The sequence below is a fragment of the Podarcis gaigeae genome (genome assembly GCF_964106915.1).
Source record: "Podarcis gaigeae genome assembly, chromosome: 1".
NCBI classification, from domain to species: Eukaryota; Metazoa; Chordata; class Lepidosauria; order Squamata; family Lacertidae; genus Podarcis; species Podarcis gaigeae.
The window spans coordinates 59494876-59520446 of NC_139678.1; the positions used below are offsets into that span (position 1 = coordinate 59494876).

General features: G+C 42.0%; 1 protein-coding gene across 3 annotated transcripts; it reads right to left on the reverse strand.

Moving 5' to 3' along the window:
* Window positions 1–1505: 1505 nt before the first annotated feature.
* E2F8 (E2F transcription factor 8) lies at window positions 1506–20263 on the reverse strand. 3 transcript variants are annotated; one of them, XM_083750106.1, is made up of 15 exons: window positions 20080–20263; window positions 17799–17903; window positions 16403–16663; window positions 15916–16072; window positions 14429–14734; window positions 13263–13424; window positions 11309–11446; window positions 10712–10924; window positions 10041–10119; window positions 9259–9775; window positions 5693–5911; window positions 4442–4574; window positions 3199–3566; window positions 1890–2201; window positions 1506–1840 (listed from the first exon to the last, which is right to left on the reverse strand). In XM_083750106.1, exons 2-14 carry the CDS (start codon window positions 17844–17846, stop codon window positions 2025–2027), a joined length of 2778 nt encoding a protein of 925 aa, XP_083606232.1. In that variant the 5' UTR covers window positions 17847–17903; window positions 20080–20263; the 3' UTR covers window positions 1506–1840; window positions 1890–2024. The 3 variants fall into 3 exon arrangements, with proteins under 3 accessions (XP_083606232.1, XP_083606233.1, XP_083606231.1); XM_083750107.1 differs by lacking the exon at window positions 20080–20263 and adding an exon at window positions 19783–19870 and having other exon boundaries at window positions 13263–13340; XM_083750105.1 differs by lacking the exon at window positions 20080–20263 and adding an exon at window positions 19783–19870.
* Between the last annotated feature and the right edge of the window lie 5308 nt (window positions 20264–25571).

A 25571-nucleotide genomic window follows, 5' to 3' on the forward strand; every position in this document is an offset into this window, starting at 1 on the left:
ACAATATATTTGACAGACTAATGATCTATAGCGTGGAAGGCAATAAGGTTAGATGGCTAATTTGGTTGGCATAATTATTGCCTCCTCCTCCTCATTAATTCAATTTCTTACCTACTTTTAAGGTCCCAGGACCTTAGAACTAAGTATAAACCAGAGTAGGCTTGAGATTGCTTTTAGCCTGAGATCATTCTTTCATTCTGAAACAATGGTGAGGTTTTTCAACTATCAGCGGCAGAAACTGCAAAAATATAAACTGATAAGCCAATTTTTTTATTGAACACTGAGTGTACAGGGTGATAAAGTACAGGAAGATGATGATTTTGTCCCAGGCCTTTGTCACCTCGACTCACTATTTTGTTCAGATATTACTTATTCTTTTCAAAATCTAGCTTGTTTTTTTCTGGTTTAATGTTATAAATACTGAAAAATGATAATAAATGTGATTTGATACAAGGCCCGTTGTAGTACTTCCATTCATATTTTTGTAGTGCTTTATATCAACTCTGACGCAATGCCCCTAAACAAACTTATTTACAAATAGCAATACAGCTTCTTTTTCTAGATAACTAACTTTAGGATTGGGGTGTAAGATGCTCACACTATTAATAGTATGCATAAAATTATAGTAAAAAGTACTTAGGTCAAAGTGATTTCAAACATGACATCTTTCTATACAGAAAAATCTCAGCTGTTGGGGTGAAGAGATTTCAGTTTCTTGCATCTGTGCCATAGATTCCATTTGCTTTTATTAGATGCAATCTATTACTCAATTTATATATTAAGACAACATTCAACAGATGGGGGGAAAGGGCATGAGCTATGTGCTCGAGAAGCTAGTAAAAACCAAGTTGTTTTGGCTACAACCCAAACAGACAGGTGGCAGCAAGTCTTTGCAGCCATTTCCAAATGGCATCCACATACCAGGTTGCATGATTTTGAACCTTGGCAAGGTTTTAGTTAGATTTAGGGGCACAATCTTAAGCTTTTACACACACACACACACACACACACACACACACACACACACACACTTTGCTGCATCTACAGCCATGACAGAAAGTAGGGGACAAACGATCGGGCTTCATCACTGTGACAACTCCAGGCTAGGGCAGTAATTGGATCCAATGCCATCATATGAAAACTGAGGGCAGTTTGAGATCCAGTGGGTCCTGGCCTGGTTCAGTCCTACCCTCCGAACACCATTTTGGGGTTTTCTGCTGACCCCTGTAAGCATGGATACAACCATGTTTAGCAGGTGAAAGGATTGGTTGGCGACACTTTTGTGACTCCATTAACAGCACCTGTTGGGAGGCCACCTCAGTTGGAGAGCTTGGAGAAATGGACCCTTTGGTCTAATCCTCACGCACTCCAGTCCATTTTAAGGCATTATGCAGCATTTTATCCTTATCCATACTTTTCCTGATATACATATTGCACATTTTTCTGCACGCTCTTTCTGTGCATGTTCATTTTGTTTCAATGTCAAGAAACAACCCACAAGTATAAAAGTTAGAAAACTGACACAAAATTTAATTTGAAGAAATTGATTAATCCCTTAAATAAACCTTAAAATTTACACAGACGTGATTAAGATTTTAAAACTTTGCAACAGTATTAAAGAACACACAAAATTAAAATGTTATGTAAACTTAAGTAACAAGAGCCTCCTTAATAGTTTTTTTTAAAAATACAATATATTACATGTTTGGTACTTGCAATGTGCCAGTACATATTTAGTATGTTTCTATACAAATAACGAACAAGAGCTTTCTTATTCCACACAACTATGAAGTCAGACATTTAAGTGGTGTTTTTACAGACAATAGTGTGTGTCCTTACTCTCTCTCTCTCTCTATATATATATATAGTTGATCAAGTAGAACTGTAACTAAAAAGATATTCAAGCACGAAGAAGTCATCATTATGATCAAATATTATTTCCAGAGTACACATTTATAACACCAGAAATAAGTGTTTCAATCATATCTGTTTGGGGGAAGAGTTCAACAATATTTTATACCAACTCAAAATTTATCTTCTGTTGAAACACCATGTTCTCTTTGTGGAATTGCCAGTGTTGCTTGAGATATTCTATCTGATTCATGAAAGGATGAACAAAACTCAGGAACTACAGCGGACTCGCATGATGCTTGGAAGTCATGGCAATTATCCAGAATGCTGGACGTAACAGGAACAGTGGCCTGAATGGAAGAGAAAACTAAATTATTTGCAAGTGATGAGACTGAAACAACTAAAATGTATTTTGGAACCCTGTTTGGGGCTTTCTAATACTGTAACTAAGCAGAAGAAACAGGAACAACAGAGAAGGAAACAAGAAGCAGGTGAAAAGGACACTGTTGGTAAGTCTTACTACAGTGGTGCCCCGCAAGACGAACGCCTCGCAAGATGAAAAACCCGCTAGACAAAAGGGTTTTCCGTTTTGGAGGCGCTTCGCAAAACGAATTTCCCTATGGGGTTCCTTCGCAAGACGAAAAAAATCTTGCATCCCCCCGCGGGTTTTTTCCGCTTTTTCCGCCCTTTTCTTAAGCCGCTAAGCCGCTTATCAGCTGTTCCGCTGATAAGCCGCTTAACAGCTGATCGCTGGAAGCCGCTTGACAGCTGTAGCGCTAATCCGCTAAGCTGTCAATGGGCTTGCTTCGCAAGACGAAAAAACCGCTAGACTAAGAGAATCGCAGAACGAATTCTTTTTGTCTAGCGAGGCACCACTGTAATTATCCTCTCTCAGCATGCTCTATTAATGCTTTTGGTCCACTGGTAAATATTTGTAAATATGGAGAGGGTTGCCAATATAACAGCCAATTTCACAATGTTGTATTAGGCATCCCTTCTGTAATTTTCTAGCCCTTTCATACAATGGTACTGCTCTTTTAGCAGAGTCTGCATTTTTAACAGTTTCAACCAAGTAAATTTATACAAGCACTGGTATGCAATGATACTGCTACTGAAAACCCACTTTTCCGACATCTGTATCCAAAGCTGTTCATGTCTTGCAGATCCTGTTGTTGCTAATAAAGTTAACTCCAAATTGCTGGGTGTGGTTTCCTGCTGGCTTGCTCCTATTACCAAATCATGTAAAATGCCCCATTGCTTATGAGCAACTGTACACTCTGGCAAGAATATGTGTTAGTAACCCATCAATCTTATTTGAAACAGACTATTATTTAAAAGCTCTCTTACCTGCTGTAAAGAAGCTGCTGAAACTGATTTACCATTTAACTCATCACCGTACGGTGGTAAAACATTCTGTATTGCTTTCTCCTGTTTGAAGCCTACATGTTCTGCTCCTTGACAAACTGGGCCAGATCTAAGTACTTGATTTGCAGACATTTGTAGATTGGCTGGAATCAGTCCCAAGTGTTGTAGTGTAAAGTTCATAACTGAAGCGCTTGGGGCTTGGATCAAGTCAGCCTGGTCTGAAGGCATAGCAGTGCCATTCACCACGGGGACAGTAGCTACAGAAGATGCAGGTAGCTTTAGGTTCACAGGTGCTATATGAAAAGCAGGGAAATTAACAGCAGTAAATTCAGACGTCACTGGAATACCACCTATGAGAAGGAGAAAGAAAGAAAAAACTGTCACAAATGAAAATACTTCTGCGTCAAGGAGCACAAGCCAATGTTTGGCAGGCGTGAACACCAAGTCCAGCCAAACACCAGAAGCTTGGTCACAGCAGGCTTCAGATGAATGCAATTAAGCCTTGGCATAGAAAATTAATGCACAAACGATCACATTATAAGAAACTCAGAAAAGGTCCTGCAACAACAAAATGACTCACCTAGAACATTGGTTTAAATACATTCAATAACTGAAAAAACAACCACCCCTCAAGGTCAGAACATGGAACATGTGTAGAATGTGGGTGTTTGTTTTAATTGGGTTTTTCCTTTATTGTTGATTGTATGTTTCGAATGATTTACTGCGTTCTTTTTAAGGATTGTTTAAGGACTGTTACTGATGATTTTATTGTTTTATTCGCTTCGTAAATCGCTTTGAGGTTGTTGTTTTTAAACAAAAACAATCCAGCGGCCTATCAATTTTATGAAACAAACAAACAAAGAGAAGTGCTTGAAGGAAATGAGAATTATACGAGGCAATAAGAACATTTATTTAATGAATTGTTAAATGGATAACAAAAAATGTTAGCTTTTATTTGTAGTTTTGTAAGCCCTCTGTAAATGAGTTCAGAACTGTTAATACATATTGTATTGAACCGATTAAATCCATCTTCTTCAGATCACAGAAAGTGGAACCATGTGGGAGAAGCCACCATTGCAAAAGCTGAATGAGGAGGGCACAGGCCTCAGGCATGCAATAGCTGTAGTTAAATTTCCCACCTAAGGTCCTTCATCATTAGCTGACAGGAGCCATCATATATAAACAAGTCTGGAATACTTTAGAGGCACAGTTAATGAATACACACCAGCAATAGGAGAACTATAAGACTTCTGTTCTGCTGCACACATCTCAGCTTTCTCCTTGTTAGAAAAAATGGTCTCATTACCAAGCTTGGTACAGTGAGGAAGAGGTATAAGGTATCCTGAAGGAAACCAAGTCTAAAGAACAAGGGGAAATGTGCTGTTTATATTGACAACAATAATCAACACAAATTTCATAGATTTAGCCCAGGTACTGCACTGTTCCTAAACAAGAAAGGGCCAAAATAGATATGACATGGCAGAACAATGACTGGATCTCTTGATGTCTTAACAATTAAAGAAGCCACTGGGACTGAAGGAAAACATTAAGAGAACTTAGCCCTGCCATTTCTAAGATGGAAAACCACCCCTCACCACAAAGCAACTGTTACCCATGGGTGGGTGGGTGGTTCTCCAACATTGGATCTCCAAATGATGAGGTTGGACTACAATTCCCATCATCCTGGGCTATTTGCTGGCTAAGATGGGAGTAGTAGCCCAATATTTGGAACCCCAAGTTTGATATTGCACTTATCCAATATTGCAATGGATAACAACTTTATAGGAGGGAGAATATCGTAAACAACCACCACCCCGATGCAATTTTGGACCACCTCACGCTCAATTCATGCCATAGTTCTGTTTTCCTTCTTCCTCTTTTTCCATGCCACATTAAAAATGAAGACCTTGTGTATATGAAGCAAAAGGCATCCATGAATGATGATGAAAATGAAACATATTTGGGGTGGGTGGAGATAAATACAACATTCAACTTTTAAGAAAAATGCAACTGTATTTGTGCTCTACAAGCACGCAAAATGCGTGATTCTTTTTCATTCTGATCTCTTAAATTTTTTTTAAATGATAAAATATTTTAAAAGACCATTACTTTTCATCCTGGGGTCTTATAAAGGATAATTTTAATATGTTGCTGGATAGTATGACATGTCCATTATTGCATTCTACAATTCTGCCCACGGATCACACAAAACATGTGCTTTGTCCAAATAGCGAGGGTCTGTATGAAATGCAATACAGTAAATTCCAGAAGCAGTCCTTAAATGAAATATAAAAGGAAAGAGGGGAAAATGTCCATGGGCTGAAGCTACCTATCAGATACTACATTGGTCCTGAATGTGATCTAATTTTCTTTCTTTTTTTGTAAAGTTGGAGCATAAAATGCCTACTTTACGACATTCAGTGCTTCTTTCAGAAGAGCAAAGATATAGGGCAAATGTGCTTAAGGGGAAGTATACCTTGTGTGTAGCGATTGCAAATGTTGTGGGCATCTCCTGCATTGTGGTGACGCTGTCAGGTTCCAAAAATTCCCCTTGCCTCTGCTGCTTAGGTTGACCCTCCAAGTGTTGATCTGTTTTTTCAGATTTACTTTGTTTCACAGCTGATGAAGTTAAGGTTTCCTGGTCAAGACGTGAAGCTATGGGACATCGGGATTTTTTGCTCTCAACAGATGCTCTCTGGGGTGGGGGGGAATGCAAAATAACCAAAGGCTAATTTAGAGGGGGATACACACACACACACACACACGGATATTATTTATTTATTTCAACAATCTATATACTGCTTAATTACAATAGTCTCTAAGCAGTTTACAAGTAACTCAGTACAGCAACAACAAACCAGTTAAAAGTATAATATCAGTATTCAGTTAAAATGCCTTTTGGAATAAACAGAAATTTCAGTAGGTGATGGAAGTTCAACCAAAGGGCCGGCACTGTTTGACCTCAACTGGAAGGGAGTCCCATACAGTTGGGCCCACAATGCTGAATGTGCAACTCCTGGTGGATACAAGTCATGGGAGACCACTAACAGTGACTGGGCAGGGGATCACCTCAGTGATTGGGCAAGGATATAATTAATCAGGTGGTCCGTGAGAGCCAAGTTGTTAAGGGCCTTGCAAGTTAAAACAAGAATCTGGAGCCTGGCCTCGGAGCATGCAGGCAGCCAGTGCTACTGGAGTTATGTGCTGGTGATAGTCTCTCCCCAACGGCACTACAGTCAGAGTGTTCTGTAACAGGTGAAGCCTGCAGACTAGGCCCAAGTGCAGCCCTACATAAACCACATTGCAATAACTGAGTCTTGAGGCTACTAAGGCGTGTTTCACTATGGCAAGACTATTCCTGTCCAAGAATCACTGTCATTGGCATATTGGCTGTACATGGTAATCGGTACCCCTTCCCAAATGAGGCTACCTAAGCTTCCAGTGACAAAGTTGGATTGGGGAGCAGCCCCAAATTTATTCTTTCAGAGTGAGTGAAACCCCATCCAGAATAGGCAGTCAGGCAGAGGCAGAGGCAGAGGCAGAGGCAGACACACACACACACACACACACACACACAGAGAGAGAGAGAGAGAGAGAGAGAGAGAGAGAGAAAGCATATCTCTGAATGGGTAATATTAAAGGTGCCTTCTCCCTTCTTGTTCTCCTTCTTCTCCCGCATTCTGCATGTCAACTCCATCCTCCAACACAATTCCTATTTTTCCCTTCTCCCAAGTTGAGGCTGGACTTTCCCCACCCTCTATTGCACTCCTGGAAAAGCAGCTCAAAGCAGAACCGAGAGATATCCAGTTCCCAGAATTTAGTATCTATATCAAACCAGATTCTTTGAAACAAGCAACTGGCTGTCATCACTCAGAAAAACAGGAATACAGTACAGAGTAAAAAATAAATAAATGGGGAAACATGGTGCCTTGAAAACATAACTATAAAAAGCAACTGGTTGGGGCTATTGAAATTCCCAGATCTCTACACACACGAGACACTAGTCAGATTCAAGATATTCTTTACCTTAGCAAAGCTGGTGAAATGTACCTCTCCAAATGGTGTCATCCTTATGTAACCCTTCCTAACAGAGGTCTATTTCATCTTTCTTTAGTCATGTTGTCACTTATTTGTTACTAAGGAGTCTTCTACCCCCTCACATTACTTGCCAATCCTGTCCACAGCAACCCCCTGTTCTACACCTCACCAACACCCCGCCCACAAAATTAGTATAAAAATCCTGGCTACTGCCACCAAGCACCAATAATACAGAAGAATCCCAAGCTTAAAATCAGTAAAAGTAACAAGACAGAGGGAAAGTAAAAATAAGTTATGAAATTTAATCAATAGCAGAAAAGGCAGGACTAGCTTGGTCCAAGAGACTCAAGGAGGAGTGGAAAAAGGAATAGGGAATAGCTGATGAACCTGACTAAAGCGCAAAAGGAAAAGAAAGAAGTACAAGCATACTCTAGTACAGTACTTTGCTTTATCATCAAAGTGCACACAGTAAATACATTTGATATTGTTTCCAGAACATTTGATCAGGGCTAGGAAAATAGGAAACAACCCTAATGCAGCAGCTGGTTCTGTGGGCAGATGCCCCAATTTTAAAAAAGGATTTCCTCCACTCTTAATGCCTTCTGCATTCATTCAACTGAGGAATGTAATCTACTTGTGTACTGCTTTGTGCTCACTGATGTTCCATCTGAATGACTGAAGACTTCTGTACACACACCTTTGGATCAACTTCTTATTAAAAAAGAGCAACTCAATATATGGGTCACATGAGCTCTGCATTTAGCAAGCCAGCCGCTAAGGAGGGCAGTTTTTGCAACAACTGATAATCTGCAATTACTGATTTGTCAGGTAGAAAATAATAGGCTTGCTCCAAAACTTAGTGTACTCTGTAATATGTGTCCCACTGTTCTGCAGAATCTAGGGCACAAATTCCCAAAGCATACTTTAGCCCATTATCCGTAAAGGGTGAAAGAAGTATGAATTACCTCTCCACATGCCCTCCCCCAGCAGGAGAAGATGCCACATCATGTTAGTGTGTGTGGCAGCAGTTCTGAATATACCTGCCAGTTGGAAGGAGGCAGGCCCAGAGCCAGTGCTCTTTTTCTAGAAAAAGAGCTCACCACAAACGTCTCCCTTGTTCTCTTAGAATGGCAATGGCACCCACCTGAGAGGTTCTGGAACTGAGTTCTGGTGAGTTCCTGCTGAAAAGAAGCCCTGCCCAGAGCTGTAACTCATCCAAAAACACAAGACAGCTTCTTCTGAGGCTGGGTAACTGCTGTCCTTCTATATGGGAGTAACTGGATGCTCCAATACCACAAAAGCAAGGCTACCTGGAAGTTAAAAGGGAGCCTGAGCAGATGGCCTCCTCCATAAGGTTAGGGTTGCCATATTTCAAAAAGTGAAAATCCGGACACAAAAGTTGTTGGGCCAAAGTTGTTGAGTTTTTCCTTAGCTTTGCCAAGGTTAAGCTTTTTTCGGCAAAAGTGCAAAAAAGGAGTTTTTGAGCTATTTTGAAGGGAAATCACCAAAAACAACACTGGCAACATGGGTTGCCATATGTCTGGACACAGCTTCTGACTGCAGTATTCCAGGTATGTCTGGATGTATGGCAACCCTACATTAGGCTTGCAATACGGATGAATGGGGAGGAGGAAATGAATTTGGCACTTTGGGAGTTGGCAAGAACTTTTTCAGCTGTTGTTGTTTTAAAAAGTAATACTACTATATTTCTTAAGCTATTTTCTTTCTCTGCTCCTAAAGCTTTATGTAGAAAGAGAGTGGAGGTCAGGCAGTCAGAAGGGGAGCTCTACTGATAGTGTGGCTACCTGTGGCACAGATGAGATTTGAAAAAGCTGCCACTGCCACTGCTAAAGGTAGGCCCTGTGCATGAACATGACTCACAGGAACCCTTAACTATTGAATTGATTTTCCACAGCAACCAATTAGAGAGCCCTATCACATGCATTTCATGCCTCAGCCACCCATTTAGTATTTGGAAAGAGTGTGCACTTTAATACAGCTTACCAATAGCACATCATGCAGCGCTGCTTCTTCACTCGCACATTTTTTCATTGGACTGCCCTCCATTCTACGTCTCTTAAAATGTCTCTCAGGCACCACGTCATCCTTTGTACCTTCTTGCTCCTTCGCCAGCCAGAGGTCCTGGCCTTTAGCACAGGAAGCACTTCCTTCTCCATTGCTGCCACTGTCTTCAATAAATATTTTACCGGGGGCTACTTGGAAACTGGGCTCCGTGGGAGACTTACTTCCAGCCACATTAGCACAGTGGACAGGCCGCACCGTGAAACTTGGATTGTATGCTGTCACTAGCTGTGTTTGGGAAGGATGCAGATATAATGCATAGGGCACATTGGGATGGAGAGGTAGTATTGCTGGAGGTACCGAGTTGTGGATCAGAGGTAGGATCTCAGCCTGAGAAGGTAACAAGAATGGTTTAGGCTTCAAACGAGTTTTGGGTGGCAGACCTAGAGGGGATGGCAAAGTAGAATGTTCCAATTTCATTTTTCTCTTCTTGAAATCCCTAAGAAAAGAAATCCACAGCATTAAAATCCTTGCATCCAAAATGGCTCCGCCAAAGCAATACAGTAGAATTGGCTCCTCTTATTTAGAAAAGAAAGCATTGCCAAACATTAAGTCATGCTCTTCTTACACCAAATATGTTAATTTTAGTCCTGTTGTTGAGGAGTTGTGTTAGTTGGTGTGATATGCTGCTGGAGGATTCACCTAGGCTGGGAAATTTTGCTTTCAATAGGCAGGCTTTGTATGCATCTCTTTTACGAACATACCTTGACTGTTCATCCAGCTGCTGTTTGCATATTGTTGCAAGTTGAGCCATCTTGCTTGGAAAGCTTGGTGGAATTTGACCTTTGGGAAAAGAGATAAATAAAGAGATTTCACTAAAACCGTACTGTTTGCATAGCTTGAGGATGAGCAATTCATGCCCTTCCAGAATCCGTCACTAGAAGGACACCTTATGGTACTGCTCATAAGGTGTTGTATACAGTTAGTCTTGTGGCCTGGATTTGGCCACCCACACAGCCATTGCCACAGTGGGACAAGTCCATAGGATTACATGAAGCTGTCATATTAAGAGCATTTTGATCCGACACAGCATCTGCAAGGACTCAAGGTTTTTCAGCGCCTTGCTACTCAAAGTCATCAGCTGGAAATGCCATGGATGTAGCCTACTATACTTCAAAGCTTCAAAATGGAACCTGTGACTGCACCTAACACCATTACCCATTAGTCTTTCCAACCTGAGTATAGCACATAGCTTCCACTTTGTATAAGTCTAGCCAAACTTAGTAAGGCTGCTCAGGAGCAGACAACTCAAGAGATTGCAAGATATACTGGGGTTTGTTTGGTTTTCTGCGCTAAGGCATTAAGCAGAACCATTTAACATTTCAACAGCATCTCCAGAATGACACTGAATAGAGTTTACATTTCAGCTACGTACTTGCATTTTTCTTGACGGGGCTGCTTGGAGCAGATCTAATTTTCCTCTGATTGCTTTGCGCACCCTTTGCCAATTTCATTAAAGATGGGTGCCGTATGAAGCCTTGCTTGCTTCTCGTAGGAAAGAGGTTCTTGGAACAATGCTCTTTGGAAGACTTCCCTTCCGCAGGATGAGATGAAGCAGTCACAGTAGGTGTAGATACAGGCTGTACAGCTATAAATCAATTGTGCACAAAATTGTTATTAAGCCTTTGTTTTGGCAGAACTATTGGGAAATGATCACATCTACATATAAGTGAAAAATGCCTTTCACAAAAAGCCTTCTTTGGTTGATAGCAGCAAGGAGCAGTGGATAAGAAAGCTTCACCATTACAGTGACAGGTGGCGACCATTTTAGGTGAGTCCAATTGACATGCAACCACTGACATGTAACCACCAACATGCGGGTCCTTTTGGACCCCGGAAGAGGGAGGAATAGTGGCATAACGGGGCACATTTACACACATTCTGTCAATGCATGCTTTGACCTGGAACAAAACCCCTGCGGAAATGGGGAATTGCCTGCAATTCTAGAGTACAGAAGTAATAGTCCACCTACCCAGAATCTCTGAAAAAACATCTGGTCCTGTCCATTTAAATGCTGGTTTGCGACCCTTCTCTTCTGTAACGTGAACCTTCCGGATGAGCTCAAGGCTACTGAGAACATTTGCAATATCATACAGCCTTCGAATTTTAGCTGAAATAAGTTTAAAAGACTAATGAAAATGCAGTACTACTACATCACCATTAAGCAGAGGCTCAGTACAGTGGTGCCCCGCAAGACGAACGCCTCGCAAGACGGAAAACCCGCTAGACGAAAGGGTTTTCCGTTTTGGAGGCGCTTCGCAAAACGAATTTCCCTATGGGCTTGCTTCGCAAGACGAAAATGTCTTGCGAGTTCCTGCGGGTTTTTCCCCCTTCCCCCCTTTTTCTAAGCAGCTAAGCTGCTTCTCAGCTGATCCGCTAAGCTGATAAGCCGCTAAAAGCCGCTAATAGCGCTAATCCGCTAAGCTGTCAATGGGCTTGCTTCGCAAGACGAAAAAACCACTATACGAAGAGCCTCACGGAACGGATTAATTTCGTCTTGCGAGGCACCACTGTACTATGAAAACATCACCCTACTTCTCCTATTAGTCCAAATGGTGCTTTAAACACACAAAACAAAAGCAACAGGGTCATTTATGTTCCAAGGATCCACAGGAGTACACAAATAGGTTTGTTAAATTTTGGTCCCTTGGTCAAGCCATATGCTCAATATTTTTAAATGAGCTTCTGTGTGAATGACAAAAGGTTGGGGTTTAGGAAACTGGAAAATTAAATTTGGTAGGAGTCCAAAGAACTGTGTCCCCACCGAAGAACATTCTCAACAGACACCTTGCTTTGTTAAATGGAGGCTGGATGAGAAAACAGTAATCTTTCCCACATCCACAAGCTTTAACTTAGCTGCAGCTTGCTGTCTCATCTGAACACAGAACTGTAGCTATGGCTAAACCGCTGCAGGCCATTGGCTTGTTTCAAACAAGAGATGAGGAACCTGCGGCCCTCTGGTGTTGGACAACTCTTTATCCCTGACCATTTGCCAATGTTACACATTCCTATTTCAAACTAACCATAGTTGATATAAGGCACCGCTTATCAGCTTGTATAACACAACAAGCTGCAGTTAACCGAGTAGAAGTGAAGGCTCCCAAATTCTTCCTGGCTGTGCAGGAGGATAGGAGCAGGTAGAGGAGGCTGGATTCATTCATGACTTGCTTAGCCAGTTAAGAAATGACAGCCTGTCCATGAATTATGAGGAGGCCAACATCATATACTGGCCTGGTTCAGGAGTCACTATCTAGGTCCAATCAGCCAGTTTACTGAACCGAAAGGTGTGTGCTTGTGCATTTAATCCTACTTTTGTGTGCCTGGCTTGTTAGATACCCTAGTTCTTAAACCACAGTCTCCCAGTATGGACATCATAGGAAACTGTGATTTAAGAAATCATGATATCTTCAAAGATGGGAGGGAACATGGGGACACATATTTGAGTTTATTCTAGTAAAACAGTTTCATGGGCCAACACTGGGCCAAACCTGGCCATTAAGAGCTAACATCTAACCCACCTGGGAATACTTGGACTAAGGGCATGCTAAGTTGCAAAACACCTACATTCTCAGTATGCTATCTTAATTTTTTCATATTTTTAGTCTTGTACAGTGGTACCTCGGGTTAAGTATTTAATTCGTTCTGGAGGTCTGTTCTTAACCTGAAACTGTTCTTAACCTGAAGCACCACTTTAGCTAATGGGGCCTCCTGCTGCTGCCGCACAGCCGGAGCACAATTTCTGTTCTCATTCTGAAGCAAAGTTCTTAACCCGAGGTAATATTTCTGGGTTAGCGGAGTCTGTAACCTGAAGTGTATGTAACCTGAGGTACCACTGTATTGATGGGCTACAGGAAAAAGTGTTTAAATATGAAAAAATTAAGACGCAGTATAGAGAAGATATGGAAATAGCCATTTCTGCCACTTACTTTTAAACTTGCTTTTATCCAAATACTCAACATGGTCTTCGCCAATCAATATTTTAGCAGCGACTTCAAGATTCACAACTTGGGGGGTTGAAACAAGAAACAGCATCACAAATTTCTGACTCATCACCCGTAAAGACTTGTCTTTACGACTGTTTACTGAAGCTGTACGGAGAGATAACCATGGCAGAATATAATCCAAGTCATGAGAGCTTTGAAATCATTGTTCCTAACTCGCCTAGGCTTCGGGTTCACCCCCTCCCCCCAATAAATGTTTCCATGCAGATTCAATTTGTTTATTTAAAGGATTTATATGCTGTCTTTCTAAAGAAAAAATGATTTGCTGCCCAGCCAGGTTACTATACAAGCCAATCATAAGGAGAGTTAAAAACAAATTAATCCAACTACCGTATTTTTCGCTCTATAGGACGCACCGGACCACAAGACGCACCTAGTTTTTAGAGGTGGGAATCAAGAAAAATGTATTATTCCCACCCCAAAGAGCAGCGGACAGGCTGTGTGCAGCCTGTCCGCTTCTCCCAGAGCTTCTCGGGGTTGCGGGGGAAGCCCGGGTTTCCTCCCCAGCCCCAAAGAGCAAAGAAGCCAAGACAGCAAGCGGGATCCATCCCGCTGGCTGTCTTGGCTTCTGCCATAGCCGTGCAACCTCTCCAGCCGGGAGCTAAACCTCTCCAGCGCGGCTAAAGAAGCGTGGCTAAAGAAGCCAAGGCAGCGAGTGCAATCCATCCCGCTTGCTGCCTTGGCTTCCTCTTTAGCCTTGCGCAGCCTCTCCCGGGTGGAGAGGCTATGTAAGGCTATGGCAATTCCCCCACCCTTTAAGGAGCGCACGGCTCCTGTGGGCTTTTCTACGAGGAGGGAGAAGCAACTAACTGGCCACGTCAGGCCCTTCTCCCTCCTGGGGAAAAGCCTGCAAGAGCCGTGCGAAGCTTGTGTGCGCCTCTTGGGGGCTTTTCCTGCCTGCCTCCCCCCTGCACTCGCTCCATAGGACGCACAGACTTTCCCCCTTAGTTTTTAAGAGGGGAAAAGTGCGTCCTATGGAGCGAAAAATACAGTAATTAATTAAACATTGCCCCAGATGCAAGCATTTGGAACCAACCAAATTCAAATCGTAGAAGATACTGGCATGCCAAAACTAGAAAGCAAAGATGTACCTGCTCGAAACTTCATCCCAGGAAGTTCCACAAAGCAGATGTCTGTATGGTCATTTGGCCTAACGTGCTTTGCCATCAACTGAATTTTCTGGTCACCCCCTTCAGGCTCTTCTTCATATTGTCTTCTTTTAATCAGCTCAACTTGCTGACTATAGTTGTTCTCCTCAGCCACTTTTTTCAAAATCTGTAGTGTTTTCTTAAGATTATGGCGCCCATGCCAAGAATACCTGTTTTTGGCAAGTCGGCTCACCATATGAAGACTTTCTAGTACATTCATTATGTCGTAGATGCGCCTGCGTTCAACATCTGTAAGAAGGGCAATTTTTTAAAAAAAAAATCCACCTGCTTTTTAATCCTGTCACATTCTGGAAGGTGGGTAGACCCTCATGATTATATCTTCATTCCCCGTGAAGACTGGAAAACTGAAGACTATGCTCTTTCCACATAGTCTACCTCGCTATAACATGCCCCTGTTCCAAATTCCTGGTTGCTGTAAGGACCTGTATGCTGACCTTCAGCTGGCAGCCCAGCTGCCTCAATATCTGGGCAGGGATAGCCGAATTTCTGTTTTCTATGCCCTTGTAACCTCTATGTTAGATTACTGCAATACATGGGGCTGCCTCCGAAGACTGTTCGGAAACTTCAGTTAAGTGCAGAATTCAATGGCCAGTGAGGCAAGATGGTTTGAGCATGTAGCATCAGCCCTGGACTGACTGCCAATTACTTTCCAGGCCCAATTCAAAGTGTTGGTTTTGATCTGTAACTTTCCAGGCCCAATTGTTGGTTTTGACCTATAATGGCTCAGGACCGCAATACCTCAAGGACCGCCTTTCTCCATATGAACCAACCCAGACCCTGCACTCATCATCCGAGGCCCTTCTCCGTATGCCCTCTCCATGAGAGGTCCAGAGGGAAGCAACACAAGAATGGGCCTTTTCTGCAGTGGCTCCCCAGTTGTGGAATCTTTTCCCCAGGAAGGCTCGCCTGGCACCTTCGTTACATATCTTTAGGCGCCAGGCAAAAACATTTTCCTTCTCCCAGGCCTTGGGCTGCTTAAACAATCTGTGGCTTTTAAAATGTGATGGGGGTATTTGGGCTGGGTGGGGAGGGTATCATGTTATGTGTCTTGTCAAAATACAGTATAAAATCCTCTCTTTGATCTTTGGATGAAGGACAGTATATAAATTTAGTAAATAAATAAAAATGGTCGCTATTAATGTAATAACCTATTAGTATCAGCTACAGTGAGGGTATAAGGATCATAGCTATCAACTTTTCCCTTTTCTTGCGAGGAATCCTATTTGGAATAAGGGAATTTCGCTTAAAAAAAGGAAAAAATTGACAGCTATGATAAGGATACTGAACCACATTATAAAGTTCTTTATAAGAATTACCAAGACTCTAAACAATCGCTTATCATTTTGAACAGTGTGAAGTGAGTTTTGCTTTTTCCAGTAATAAACACTGGATCTTAGTCCCAAACTTACTAAGCTCTTCTGCTACTTCATCAAGGCAAATTTCATTGTTCTTAGAGATGTCGGGATAACTAGGATAGCGTGCTAAAAATTTGTGACACAGCAACCCTAGACTTTTCTCTTTACGGCTGGGTTGAGATTTTTCATATTCGTCTCCTGACAAATGGTCCTGCAGAAAGAAAACAATTCAGAAACACCAATTGGTAACGCCTTACACGAAAAATATTAAGATTTGACAGATTTAGTAACAGCATTTCTGGCCAATGTGCAATGCCAAGTGCCTTCTTGGTGACAGCTGGTGAGCCTCAAAATAATAGAGTTACCCTGAAGCGTCTGCTATGCACACACTATAATCTCTAAAAATAACTAACACTCCAGATTTGAGGTCTAGCACAAAATACTGAAACAAACCAATGCTGAGCTACTTTTAAAGTGCATACTTAAGCTTTGAGTACAGTGCTCAATAATATTTATAGCGATAAGAAGACAAATGTTTTACCTCAGGGATTTCATTTCTGCTGTCTGACAATCTTTTTTCCTGTTCTCGATTTCTAATCTCGGGACTAGCTGCGCTGATTAGCATTTTCAGGTTAGCTGTCGGTGTCCATGGGTCTCCAGGAGAGATTTCATTAGGCTTGGGTGGCGTTGTCAGATGGCCAGAAGCAGGAGGCGGCTTCTCTGCCAAAAGCCAGTTGGAGGTCGCTGCCTGTTTCAGAGGAGTTTTCAATGTGCTTTCATGTGGTTCAAAAGACCAATTTTCCTGAGCCAAAAAGAAATGAAACTGTGTGACTTGAGATCAGCAATGCCAGGCATAAAAGCAATATGAAAACAAAGCTGTTTTTAATCAGTAAACCAACCAATGTCATGTTGAAATCAATCAAGTGCCTGTTGTCAAAACAGTAGTCTGCAATGTTTTCAGGGACCCACCTTTAGCCCAAAGGACACATTCCTTTACATTTTGCCATGTATTTTTATGGTGGTAGTTGTGACCCATCTTCGATCAGGCTGCAGTATACTACCAGTTGAAAACCAGTGTGTCAAAACTTTCACCTGTTTAGTTCCTAGGGGATTTTATCAGACTTCCTATGTATTTCGGTCAGTCTTGATTGTTTTGCTTTAGGGCAGAAATACATGCTGCAGTAAAAGAAGGCTGCAGCCAAACTCTTACCTCGCATAATGTGTACAATTTACTTGTGTTTTAATATACAACATCATGCATTTCTACATGACTGAACGTTGGGGACAAAAAAATGGATGGCGTCAAAACACAATTAAGTTTAGTTGTCTATTTTATTTTGCTAACAAAGCAAAAAGTGTAAACAAGTTCCTGATAAAGGGAGAAAAAATAGCTGAAGAATATAAACAGCAGGCCTGTGGATAAAATCAAGCGCCTATCTAAACCAGCATTCTCTTCTCACAGTGGCTTTTTCTAGGAGACTCATTTAACTAGTGAACATGAAAATTATATGAAGAAAACTTCAGTTAGGAATAACATTTTTGGCCAGCTAATTTCAAAGTCAAAGGAGTGGCCATTTTTTATGCTGATAAAATATAATGAGTTAAATTGATGGGGTTTTGTTTCTACCCATTGCTGGGTCCAGAACTTCCTTTGATAATAGCTTCACAAGTGACTTGTTTCCGTACAGATGTAGAGAACAAAATGACTGAATGTTAGTGAAGGTAACTATTCTTCAGGTCCAGTTCTTTATCAAGACTGAAGCAAAACCAGATTGTTAAACCAAACAACAAACAGAAGATGCCAAGCGTAGTGATGGCTGCTCATATGTAATTTGCAATTCTTAACTTTATTTTAGAGCTTTGTCAGCCACAGTCCAATGAGCAGCAACCTCTAGCCAATACTTGCTATGCGGTAGATAAAGTGAGAGATAGGTTACCTTGTCTTCAGCATTCATTTTGCCACTGCAAGCTTTTCTCTTATTCATATTCGTTTGAATTAAATAGAATAAGGGCTTTGTTGGTTGGGCAACCTTTACAGCATTCTTTGAGAAGAATAAAAAAGGAAAATTAGTTTATGTATATGCACATAACAAAACAAAAAACAGAATACCGGTAGATGGAAGTCTGTGATGGTACAGTGACCAGTGTTGGACTTAGGATTTAGAAAACAGAGTTCAAGTCCACACTGAGCCAGTTAGCTTTCTAGGTGACCTTAGGACACTCTCTAAGCCTAGCCTACCTCACAGGTTGTTGTGGCGAAAAAATGGGGAGGGGGCGAGCCATGTATGTCACCTTAATCTCCATGGAGGAAAGGTGGGGTGTTGATGACATCATTTTACCAGAGATGCTGAAACAAATTGGATGTGGGAATACTGGTGCAAGACCTCTACAATGAGAACTCTGGCCATTCATTCAGATGACAAATGTGCCACACAGCAGTAAGCACCTGTATTCAGAAGGCCAACTGAGTTTAGGTGGACTTACTCCACAGGCAACATGCTTAGGATTGCAGGGTTATAAAAAGATTTCCCAACTCCATTGTTAAGAATGTGTCTACATGAGTCTTATTCTCACAGATTGCTAAATTTGTCTTCCTATGGTCACATGTCTTTACACGAAGGAGACTGGTGCAATTTGGTGAAGTATGTGTCTAGCTTAGCACTAGTTTTGTTTAATCCTGTTTCAGGTTTCTTGCTTCAGTCAAGTTGGTGATTGTGAAGTTGCCAAATCAGCATTATAACATAAAAACAATAAAGAAAAATAATAAAGGCTGATGATCAGAAACTGCGACATGAGATTTCTGTCCAAACTGGTTGTAGGAAGGTCTGTACCAGCCTTCGCAAATCTGGTGCACCCTAGATGTTTTGGACTACAACTTCCAGCAGCCCCCGCTGTCATTCAGGCAGGAACAGATAGGCGTTGTAACCCAAAACATCTAGGGTGCACCAGACTGGCAAACGCTGGTCAATATCTGTTTAACAAGGTGCAGCAGGCTGTTCCCACCATTTACTGGCAGAATGGATAACCACAGATTACACAACATGGTAGGCAGCACATCACCACCTTCTTGCAGCCACAGCAGATTGACTCCAAGGCTGCCAGTCTGCACATATCTTTAGTGTTTTGATGACTGCAGTGTATGTCATCCAGAATACAACCCACCCCCTAATCCCGTTCAAAGGTTAGCCTTCCTTCTCTGGAAAACATATCAAGGACTGCCACTAGTTTATCAAGCTGAGTAGCTTTCTTTTCCCTGTCCCAGCAGTTCCCAGACATTTTTTTAAAGTACTGTGGAGCAAAGGTATGTTTTGTGGGGCACCTGTGTTGTGAAATACATAATTATGTATATTTTTAAAACTTGCAGGCCTGTGATATTATGAAATAAAGCAACAGTACTTTAAAAGAAACAGCATTGGATAGTTGTGTCTGTTGAAAGGGAAAACGGCACCATTTCACTTTCTCTGAAATATATTTACACATACATATATATATTTATGTAGCAATGATATTCTCCCCAGTGGTACAGCAGCTATCATAGTTGTTGGAGGAACTGAATCTGGCAAGTGTGCCCTGTGCTACCTCCAAGGTCCAATTCATTGCTATTTGTTACAAATCACAGAAGCAGAAGCCAGTTGTAGCAAAAACGAAGCAAAGAGCCCCAAGAAACCATAAAAATGTACAAAGCTTATCACACTTTCACAGGATAGAGGCTCCTTAATCAGATGCCACCAAAGAATGGTGCATCTGTCAAAGTACAAGGCAATCAGATTTGAGTTTAATATCGTCAAGGTTACTGACTTCAGCAAGCACGGTTTAACCATTACGCAGCACTTTTTAAAATAAATAAATAAAAAAGATCCCGCTGGTACAACCCAAACCTTATTGTCAACACCCCCCAAAACGCCCACCATTTAATATCACCTTTTTGCGAGCTACTTTCTCAAGCACGCCCCCCAGGTCTCCTCTGCCTTCTGCTACAGCTCCTCCTCTGCAAGTCACTCACCCCCCCACTTCCTCCTCCACTTCAACCTTCCCCTCCTTCCAGCACCGGGATTCCACCCGCGCTCCTTCGTTCGGGATAAGCTCCTCCCACCCTTCGGGCGCATGACGCCTCTGATTGGCTCTTGATGGGAGCGGGGCGGAGACCTGCCCTGATCCAGTTTAAATCGTTTGGCGCCACCAACCCCGCGAGCTGAATAATCCCCGCCCCGCCCTCACCTACCTTTTTTTTGTGTGTGTGTGAGTTCCCCCCCTCACTTTCGTCCTCGCTTAGGGGGAATCTCGGGCGCGGCGGGGCGGTCGCCGTTCAGACGAAACGCGCACCATCCCCTCCCTCGCTAGGCTGAAAGCTGCTGGTCCGCCCGTGTCAGCGATTTGAATTTGGCCCGCGGAGGGCGGAGAGGGTGGGCGTGGAAAGGAGCGCGGAGGAGGCGAGCCCCCTCAGCCAATTGGAGCGCGGAGGCTCTTGCGCCCCAGCCAATCGGCGATGTTCCTCGGTTAAGGAAAGCGGGTGGGGTGGGCGCGCGGGCGAGGGGGGGGTGAAGTTGGGCGCTCACTCGGAGGAGTTTGGCGCGAGAAGTGGGGGAGCCGGAGGCTGGGGGGGCGGGAGCGGCGCCGAGCGCGGCTTTCTCTGGCTTAGTGCTCAGGGTCCCCTGGAGACCCCTAAATTTAGGGAGGTTGAGGGTTCAGTCCTGAGGTCTGTGAATGAATGTCATTGTCTCTGAGCATGTGCAGAGTACCACCTTTCCCCTCATCTTTAGGATGAAGGAGCTGGTCTTTCCGCAGCACGGCTCTCGGCATCTCCTTTTCACAGGGTTGCTAGGGTTTGCCTTGGCGCGGCCTCTGGGGCGGGAACGCCTCAGTTTAATTTCAGGCAGATGCTCAGCAGGTCAAGCTTTCCCTTTTGTCCTCGCTGTATTTCCAAAGCGGGTAAGCTGCATTGGTTTAATATAAGGTTGGTGCAATTATTCGTGCAGCTTTGGAAGGTACAGAAGCTTTGCAAGTGAAGAGAAACAAGAGATGGCAACTACTGCAGAGAGATCTCTGAACAAAGTATGCAAACTAATCAGCCTTGTGTCCTTTCAGGCCTCTGTTTACACAGTAGTTGAGCAGAATGTCTGGCTCAGACAATGGACACTTACACTTTGTTTTGAAGCCCTAACCTTGGGCTAATCATCACGTTCTATAAACCTATCTCAGCTTTGTTAGGGGGAGAAAATGAGTTAACCATCTTGTACTCTGGCCTCATCTCTGGAGGAGGATACACAGAGGTGGAGAGGAACAGGGTGTATAGTGGGTGGGTGGCTGCCTGCCTATCAACTCAAACTTTTTCTGGTCCCATATCTTGCATGGTGGAGTCACTTTGATTTAAAACAAAAACTGTCCATATTGTCTGGGAAATCTTGTAATAAATGCACTGTGTTTATTGGGGAAAAATCAAAACAGCAGCAAAATTTGTGCAGATACTGTAGTAGACAGAAAACTCATTTCATAACACGAAACCACATAAATATTAATATAAAGTGATAAATTTGTATTGTGATGGCTTCATTTCTCTCTCTCTTGCAAACAATGAGAAAGGTATTGGAATACAGTCTTCCTTTTTTCACAGATTTGAAAAACAAGTTGGGCCACAGTCATAACTTTCAAATTGTTGTGATGCTGACCTCTGTGAGAGTGAAATAGAGAACTACCCTACCCATAAAGTTTTAGCAGCCAGGAATAAACTGCAAAGCTTTAGGAGATTACAGTGTACTATCTGGTTCCAGATGTACAACCGAGTCACTCTGAATCCTTGCGTGCTGCAGATTTCCAAACATTCTTGAATTTTTAAAAAACCCACAAACCAAAAATCTTAAATTTGTAGGCAGGATCAGCCCAATACGTTTTGCTGTCTGAGACAGAGGACAAGATAGCACCCCCAGCCATTTTATGTACAGAAACCAGCCGGACTGGTAGCTGCTTCATAGTTCAACACTGCTGATGGGACATCACTGCTCCCTCAGCATTTACTGCCTGAGGCAGCTACCTCACACTGCCCAATTGTACAGCTGATGCAGCTATCAGGATTTCCTGCTATACCTAATAGTATGAACTGGCATTCATCATTTTGGAGAAAACGGCATTGACTATAGACATGACATCAATTTAAGTTGTGTTTCTTGGAAATTAATGCTCACTGTAAGACAATTTGGATTTCTGTGCAGAAGAGTCTAGGTTCAATCTCTGATATTCCCACATATAGGACCGGACAAAATTCCTGTCTGGAACCATGAGAAAGACTGCCAGTAAATGTGCATAGAGTTGCAGCCTAACTGCCCCATTGTGTTCAATAGAGCTTATTACCACACTGTAGATACAATGACTGAATAGTTGCAGTCTTCAGTTTCTGAAGTACTCCCAGTTTTGGGGGCAGCTATCTTGGGAATCACAAGTGGTCAAACAAATCTTGCAAACACGTTTAGTATTTCCACAGAGTTTGCTGCCAAGCTTTGTATCAGCCTTGATATTTGTGTCTCATTCCTAAAGATACATGTAGGTAAAAATACCTTTCCTCTGAAAAGATTTCCTTCCTGAAACAGGTTGGCTTACCCATAGGCAAAACAGTTGCTGGGAATTTTCACCAAGAAACCTGTTCATCTTGAATAAACTGATCTGGTTTTTAAGGTGGACTCGGCCAAGATAGACATTTTACCTCTCCCTTGCAGGCTCTCATTGCCCATTGGAAAGTTTTTAGCATTTTACCAACTGGGTGCTTTTATTGTCAAAGTGTGGCAATAATTCTTTACTTAAAATTTTGTGCTTTTTTTTTTGGCGATAATTATTGTTTTGTGTGGAGATAGATTGATTATGTACAATTAAGAAACTGGACATTTCTGCAATACTTTAAACTTAATAAAACTTCTGTTGTAGTATAAAAATACAACATACCATGCAATTTGCTACCCTTGAGTTTAGATTGTGACAATCTGTGTGGTGTGTAGTGTGAACCTGTTAATTGTAGCCTTAAAGACAGAGAGGTGTGGTAGGAGCAGACTTTTAAATTGACAGTTCTAGCTTTTAGAAAATTGTTCGTGTATTTAGTGGAAAAGGCCAATATTAAGATTGCCATTACACCATTAGACAGTACTCAGATATATGAATTATGTACAGGAGTGGACATTTGATGCATCTGTTTTGATTTGATCTACTGCCAGGGCAGTGGATCAACATTGCTATGCAGGGTTCAGCTTGGATTGTGAGCTCGCTTTAATTCCAGCCTGTGAACTGAGAAAAGGGCTCCCCTGTTGGTGTTACAGTGTGTGTTATTGTGTGCATCTGTGTTTAATGTATTACGTTTCTGGTGTGTGTCTGTGTGAAGTCTGGCCTCACCTGCTACTGATATGCAGCCCCCAATCCAGATAATCAGGCTCTCAGACTCATAAAAGTTCCCTGCTCCTGCATTATGGGAAGAGAAGGCATGACAGGTGCAGGCTTGGGGAGTGACTCACTATGTGTCAGTTTATAAGATGCTGAGATATCACTGAGTCATCTGGTTTGTTGCAAACCAACACACCTTATGTTTGGTATTAAACAGACTTGTTTGTACCTCACATGTTGCATTATAGGACAGATCTTTCCTACTCGCCTAGAACAGGATATCTTTTCCCTTTTAGGGCACCTCCCCCTTTAAAAAATGGTCTCCCTTCCCCCCTCTCCACAGGTTTTTGTTCAGTGTGTCTCTTGGCGATGGATCTTTTTTTTAATGCTGCTACAGGGCCATCTGAATAATTTTGTATGGGTGACACCATTTTTACAAGGGTCTAAGGCAGGCATAGGCAAAACTCAGCCCTCCAGATGTTTTGGGACTATAACTCCCATCATCCCTAGCTAACAGGACCAGTGGTCAGGGAGATGGGAATGGTAGTCTCAAAACATCTGGAGGGCCGAGTTTGCCTATGCTTGATCTAAGGCAAAGTTTTTTGTTGGACTACAGTTCCCATTATCCCTGACCATTGGCCAATGGCCATATTGGCAGGAGTTGATGGGAGTTGGAGTTGAACAACATTTGGAGTGTCACAGGTTCCCCATCCCTGAACTGTTGTACTTTGTCACTTATTATTATTAAACCAATAAATACATTTCATATGAACTCCTCCTTCAGCTAAAAGTTTGACCTCAGTAACTACAGGAATTGTTGCTGCAACCTTCATTTATCTCTGAATGCTTCATGCTTTCCCCAGCACTATATTATCGACACTCATTGTTTCATCTCAGCTCAGATTATAAAGTTTGCAGTTTAGAGAGTCTTGTTTTAGCTCCTTATCCTGGGAAAACTAGTTCTAACATGCTTCAAGGTACTTCAGTAATGATAAGTAAATAGTGATTAATGGCTCTGAACATCTCAAAGGGTAGATAAGTACAAAAGCAAACACTGGAGAAATTAGCAGCCAGCAGGCGGCGCTGTATGATGCACAAGGCAACTTGCTTCATTCAGTCAAAGGTTGGGGAAGAATCTCATGTTTTATTCACTAGCATGAATAAAATTAAATCAGAAGTATTGTCGAAAGAGCGGATTTCAATTTCCTTTTAATTTCATTTATTTGCTTTAATTGTTACATGATCCTGTAAGGGGAGAAAAGAAACCCCAGTCAAATCAATTTGTCTCAGAGCTTTGCGTATGCAAGAAGGGTGGAGGTATAGAGGAGGGAGAGATAGATCCTGGCAATCCTGATTCCTAAACAAATTAACACCTCCAGTGGTTAATAATAGGATTCTTGCTTTGTTTGAGGGAATGCTAATTAAAAGTTAATGCATACAGCTGGAAAGACGCTGAGAGAATGCTAAGAAGGCGGCACAAACAAAAGCGAGAAGATGTGTACTAAACAGCCACTTCCGTACTGCAGTCTGTACCATGTATATTTCCACATTATTTGACTGGACAGGGAAATGGAAGTGACTGAACTGGTCTGACTGGGATCAGACGACAATAGCTAGAGTTATAGTGTATCTTTTGTCACCAGGGTGCCATGAAATTTAATATTTTCAGTATCTGAAGCTCTATAAGCCCTGAAGATTGAGAGATCACCTTTTCTTATAGTGATCTGAATTATTTCTTTTGTGTTGCTTTGTGTGGCTTATTCCTTGAATTAAAAGGGAAAGAATATTGGAGACTTTGGATTTTTGTATTGGTTTGTTTACAAATACACAGGCTCAGCTGCTGAGGAGAAAAAGGCACTTAAGTAGTGCTAGTCCTAAAGCAGCATCATTCCTCCAAAAGAAAAGAAAAGAAAAGAAAAGAAAAGAAAAGAAAAGAAAAGAAAAGAAAAGAAAAACACCTCAAAAAGCAAAAGCAGCACTCCTGAACTCTGCATGCACCAGAAGGGAAGGTTATAAAGCATTTTCACAAATGTGAAACATTGTGTTTTGTGTACTCAGAAAATTCAATATTTCTAAGAACTGAGAGAAAATATGAGCATTGGGCACAGAAAAAATAGAATCAAGTTTACATTTATAGCACAATATACAGAACTCTGCAAAAAGCTTCTAAGAGTTGTGCTATGGAATTGCCCCCTTTGTTTCTTTAGTTATTTATAACTTGCTTTTCAAGGCAAAATGTCTCCACAAAGAGGCTTCCAATATAGCTGAGCTAGTTCAAATTTTAGCTGTCCCAAATATCTTGTCTCACTTCTTCAGGACTAGTTGTTCCCCATGAAAGTCTGGGAAAGTCA